The sequence below is a fragment of the Tetrao urogallus genome (assembly GCF_951394365.1).
Source record: "Tetrao urogallus genome assembly, chromosome: 1".
Taxonomy (NCBI): Eukaryota; Metazoa; Chordata; class Aves; order Galliformes; family Phasianidae; genus Tetrao; species Tetrao urogallus.
The window spans coordinates 145,272,302-145,278,301 of NC_136813.1; the positions used below are offsets into that span (position 1 = coordinate 145,272,302).

Below are 6,000 nucleotides of genomic sequence, written 5' to 3' on the forward strand. Positions count from 1 at the left end.
GAGGCAGAGCCCTAATGCAATACAGACCCTTATGTCAGAGGTAATCAAGTGTTATTACAAGAGCTGCTGGCCGTGGGGCCCCTCCTGTGTGCACACAGGGGTACATATGGAAATCATTAACAAGTTTCAGTGGAGGATTTTGGGAAATTAACCCTTACGACCCCAGAGCAGTGCTGGCAGGCAGCAGATGAGGAGCAGCTTCCCACTGAGACTGATCCAGCCCCGGGCAGCCTGGCAAAGAGGCCAGACCTCTCCATTCGGGCTGTGAGGACGAGTGGTTGAAGGAAACCATCTGCAGGGCTGTGTAAGCTTCCTCGGCGAACTGAAACGAGTCAGCTGGAGAAATGTGTAACATAGCGTATAAAAATGCAAACAATTTTCTTCTAGTCCCCAAACGGTGCTTGCGGGGTTGTGAGGAAGTTTGTAATTTCTTTATAAGCTCCTTTAGGAGCCACCAAACACAGCGCTTGGCTGTGGGCCACGATGTGCTGCTCTGTGTGGCTCAGGGGCAGGGTGGCTGCAGCCAGCATATCCCACCCACAGCTGGGAGCCCATGGATGTCACCAGCAGTCACTCCTCAGATGTAACCTCTTGTGATTTTACTCTGTGTGCCTTTTTTTTGCATCCAGAGTATAAGGAAAAGGACTTCTGGCCCCCTCCGTAAAGCTGGCCACATCTGATGCATTTCTCGCATTCTTGTTCTTCCCAAATTGATTTCTTTTCTTGCACCAATCCTGATCCAAGACGTGCCCTTTCCTCTGGGATAATGAGGGTAGGCATCATAATGTGCTTTAAACTTTCATAATGTAACAATACTTGGCAGTCATTCACTGCTTTTCATCCTCAGATCTCAAATCAATTTGCTACAGCCCTGCATGGAATTGACTTACTTGTAAGACACAGACAAGTACTTGCTGTGCAATTAAAAAAAAAAAAAAAAAAAAAAAAGAACAAAATAAAGTAGATTTTATTAAAATCCAAACTACGTCTTCCTCCCTTGGTGTGATTTTCCTCAAGAAAGGAAAGCCCTGGCCACAAACACGGCTGTTCTGCAGCCCTTGGCCGCGCAGCCCAAGATGCTCATTTCGGGCCAAATGAGAGCAGTTCATCACCAGGTCAGTGCGATCCAGTCAGAAAGCTCTTCCCTCAGCGAGTTATAACTGCTGCCATAAAACAGAAGCATTTCTGTGCTCGGCTGTAAATGGTAAAGAAATGAGCCAAACGCTTTCCCACCACCCCCAGTTTAGGAAGGGAGGGAGGGAGAGAAGGCAGCCAGCATGCCCCATATATGAAAGGAGTGAGGAGAAGGGCAGGAGACATGGCTTCAACCCCTGGGTGGGCAGAGGGAGGAGAACATGCTCAGCTGACCCACCAGGACTTCCCCTGAAAGCCAGTGCATGCCAAAAGCCACCCGAGGGGCTGGCAGGGTGGGCACAGGAGTAACAAGAGTTAGTAACAAGCCAATCCAGTTGGGCCTTGAAGACTTCTAAGCATGGAGACCGCACGCCTTTCTGGACAACCTGTCCGCAAATGGATCCCCCCATCCCACCCAGCTTGGACTTGTTTCCATCCTTGTGTCTCCTTCTCCCACAAGGCAATGCTGTGGTGAGCATGACTCCTTGCTGAGCCCCTCACAGGTACAGGCAAGTTGCTCTGAGGTCCTCCAAAGCCATCTACTCCCCAGGCTGAACAAACCCAGCTCCCTCAGCCTCTCCTCACAGGGCAAGTGCTGCAGCTCTTGGGGTCATACCTCTGAGCCAACTCCAATTGATGATATTTTTGTTGCAACAGAGGCCCCAAACTAGATGTAATATTCTAAACGGGGTCTAATGAGCAGCCAGTACAGTGAGATAATCACTCCCTCACCCACAGCTGCAGTGCCACCGGGCTGCCCCATCCCTCCCTGGGGCTGGCAAGGGGATGGATCCCCCCACAGCACTAATTCAGCAGCCTTGGATCACAAGGCAGAGCCTCGGGAGGAGGGCAGGACCTCGCTGCCAGCAGCGCAGCAGAAGTCTCTCGAGATTAATTCAGCGTCCAAAGAGCTCCTGCCATGAATAATGCGCCGTATCTCTCTCTGCACTGGCTGCACACAGTGGTTCCTCAGATAAGACACCTAAAGCCAAGAGAGCAAATTCAGGGTCACGTCTCTCTGCAATTGGTATTTTTTCCCTGTGCAAGTCTGAAGGGGAAGGGCAGAGTGAGCACAGCAGTCTGCTCACACAACATGCTTGTGGAAGCCAGTTCCTCCCTGATCCCATTCAGGTGTCCTCTTTCACAATATCCAAACACACTGAACTGCTTCCATGTAGCTGCTTTTAGTTGTTTGTTTTTGTCAAGGATATCAAGCCCACCTGAACCCTAAAATGAATAAACAGTGCTAAGATTTTTCCTACCCCTATTTAATCCCTCTCTGTCCCACACTCTCTGCAGTTACAGCTCACTGATGCTGTGCCATGCTCTAGAATCTCAAAGCACCAGTCTTTCCTTCAAACAGTCGGTTCAGGTCTGAAAACACTAAAAAAAAAAAAACCTTCTAAAAATTTCACCCCTACATTTTTAGGAACTATCTTATGTTCATTCAATTCTTATTTCATTGCACCGTAAGGTAAACTACACCGAATGGTCCAGCTAGGACCCTTCCTTTATGTACTGCATCTGCTCTTCAAAAGAACTTCCCTTGTTCAGGTGCAGTTTGATTACCATGCCTCTGCACTAGACTAATGGGGTTTCCAGCAATGCAACGGAATGAGAACACCACTGTATCTGTTGGCTTTTAAAAATAAGTATAAAAACATGTTTATTAAAATTTAGGAGTTGTATAAAAAATTCTTTGCCTCTTCTTGAGGCAAGACAAAACACCTTTTTGTAGCCCATAGGTGGCAGCAGCATACTATCAGATGAGGACAAGAGGCTCTGGACTGGGTCTGAACCGACCTCAGACCTGCCTCTCAGGAGCATGATGCCCGTAGTATAAAGTAACTCATCTGCACTCCCAAAAACCTGTTCAAATAAAGCAATGCAGAAGCCACTCAAGCTGCACATATTGTACACGGCTGCAATGTTTTTTTCCCCGAAAGTGCTGATCTCTGAAGGGGCAGATTTTGCATTTGTGCTCAGGCACAGATACGTGGTCTCCTGTTAACATGTGGCCTCTGGTTAGCTTGTGGCCCGTGCCCACCAATATCCAGGATGCAGCACTGGGGGGCCGTATGGCTTCACGAAGGCACACTGGCAGCATAAACTAGCTTAGGCACTTTGGGTAGTGGGGCTGACCTGGGACAGGCAGCTCGCCCTGTTCTCAAGCTTATCAGTCATGAATGGAGCCAAGAGCAGGACTTGGGGGTGGGAAGAGCTGTTCTTCAGGCTTGGCTTCACCCCAGCCATACGGGGGAAGGTCAGGCATGTTGTGCATGTTTGAAGACACAGCTTTTGCAGCCAGTGGGTGCAGGCACCCTGCCCCTCCAGCGTGGCCGTGTGCAACCCTTCGCCTCCACATACCCAGCATCATCTCCTAGTGCCAGCTGCAGAGGGGCTGGGGACCACTCTCCCATCCAGGGGTGACACCGCCGCCTCCCGTGGGCACGTCCGCATGGCAGCGGTGGGAGCGGGCAGGTGCCGCTGGCACAGTTCTCGCAGCGTGGGCACAGTCCGGCGGCTCCGGCACAAGGGCTCGGAAAAGACCAGAGGAGTTCCCCCCATCTCATCAAAGTGCAAGGGGTTGTTGCGGGTCCCCGCCACCACCAGCTCCAGCAGCCGGACCACGCAGTCCGAAAACCAGTTCTTCAGACGGAAATAACCCTCTTGGAAAGAGATGCGGAGGCTGACGGGCCCAGTCGGCATCCGCACGCTCAGGCTGAACAAGCAATTCCCCTGCGAGCTGTCCCGCACCAGGTAGGTGCCGACGGGCTCCCGCTGCAGCTTGGCGTGGGCCTCCCCAACGGACAGCGGGCCCCAGTAGAAGTCACTGGCCTGGAGGATGTTGAGGGATCGCTCCAGGACCTCCCACTCGCAACTGCGAAACATCCGGAAGCGATCGGGCAAGCCAGGCGGTGCGGGGCTGGGGAGAACGCTCCGATGCTGCCTTTGCAGACAAGCAACAGTGGTGCGTGTGTTTTGCAGATCATCTGGCCTCCCTCTGATCATCTCTCAAAGAGCCCATGGATCCCAGGGAGACGCTGCATTTACCATGCTTTCTCTGTCGCCTCCAGCCTGCAGGAGAGAAGCAGAGTGAGGCAAACCCCTACATCCTCGCACCGAGCAAGTGAGGACATTTCTCAGGGAGGAAAGCCGTGGTGTGCCACCATCCCACAGCTGTAGGTACACCAAGCAAATACAAGCAGGAGAGACTCCAGCTGGGCCACACCAGTGCAGGGGACCAGGTTACATTGCTGCATCCATTGCGTTCATACATCTCACATCTAGGGGCTTCTCAGCACATCCCTCAGGCTGGCTTGTATCTAGCAGATCTCATTATTTTGTGATTTCCCTCTTTTGGATGGCCAGGGGCTTTTCAGAGTGGCCTTGAGTCCGGCAAGAGGAAATGAGTTCCCAAGTGAGAAGAATTTCCCAAGCAGGAGGGTATCTTTCATTTTGGCATTCAGCAAGCCCTCAATCAGAACAGACAGCAAAACCCACAAGCAACAACAGAACGGAACAAGCCCTTCCCACCAAAGCCCCATTCCCTTATATCAGGATACTCCCAGATCCAATCTGCAAGAAATCCAGGTCCACACCTGTGTTCAGTTTTGAGCCCTTCACTACAAGACACTGAGGCCCCAGAGCATGTCCAGAGAACGGCAGTGGAGCTGTAAATGGTCTGTAGCACAAGTCTGATGGGGAGCAGCTGAGGGGACTGGGGTTGCTCAGTCTGGAGAAGAGGAGGTTCAGGGGAGACCTCGCTCTCTACAATGACCTGAAAGGAGGTGGTAGCAAAGGGGAGGTTGGCCTCCTCCTGGGAAACAGCGACAGGACAAGATGGGATGGCCTCAAATTGCACCAGGGGAGGTTCCGGTTGGACATTGGAAACAATTTCTTTTCGGAAGGAATAATGCTGTATTGGAACAGGCTGTCCAGGGATGTGGTTGAGTCACTGTCTCTGGGAGTATTCAAGAAAAGGAAAGATGTCACACTGAGGGACGTGGTCTAGAGCAGTCATAGACATGGGCTTGTGGCCGGACTCAATGATTCTATTGGTCTTTCCAATCTAATAATGCTATGATTCTATGAAATGCATCATCAGCTTCAGAGCTGCCACCAGTGAGAGCACTTGTGCTGACACCAGGCTCTGCTGATGCCCAAGGAGCATTTCTGCTCAGGACCATCCACTCTGCTTGTGCTGCAGGGATATCTCCCCACTGCCTGCAGGTGCTGTTGCCCTCTCTCAGCCACCGTCCTCAGCTCCCGTGCTGCCTTTTCTCCATCACTGGAGACACTCAAGGCCAAGTTGGATGGGGCCCAAGGCAGCCAGACCTGGTGGGTGGCAGCCCTGCCCACAGCAGGGGTTGAAGCTGGGTAAGATTTGAGGTCCCTTCCAGCCCACACCTTTCTACAACTATGATTCTATGATTCAGGCAGGTGCCCTCTCTCGCTGTCTCAACCCCGCTCATCTCCTGTGCGTCATGTTGACACCAGATTGTCTGCTTTTGGAAAACAGAGTCCTGTATCCAGTGTTGCCATCAGCTATCCATCAGAGTCATTTCAATTATTAAAAAAATACATTTTCTCTGTATGTATGTGAGTGTATATATATATATACATAAACACAGAAACCACAGCCCCAAGCCAGAGGCTCGCTCTGTGTGAGAAGTGGAGCTGTCACATACCACTTCCCCAGGCCTGACAAGTCAGTCGCTCACCGCCAACCCCTGCCCTCGGTCCCTTGACACACTCCATTAACCCAGACACAGTCGCTGGCAGCACAGCCATGCTCTGAGCAGGCCCAACACTGTGGCCCAGCAGCCTGTGCCCCTTCCCCAGTGGGCCCCACTGTAGCCATAG

At 51.8% G+C, this 6,000-nt stretch overlaps 1 protein-coding gene across 1 annotated transcript; it reads right to left on the bottom strand.

Annotated features, from left to right (window-relative positions):
* Window positions 1-3,507: 3,507 nt before the first annotated feature.
* On the bottom strand, window positions 3,508-4,146 carry LOC306957926 (suppressor of cytokine signaling 1-like; the record flags this gene model as incomplete). The annotated part of the gene is made up of 1 exon (XM_079549276.1): window positions 3,508-4,146. The coding sequence occupies one exon, from the start codon at window positions 4,144-4,146 to the stop codon at window positions 3,508-3,510; it is 639 nt and encodes a 212-aa protein (XP_079405402.1).
* Between the last annotated feature and the right edge of the window lie 1,854 nt (window positions 4,147-6,000).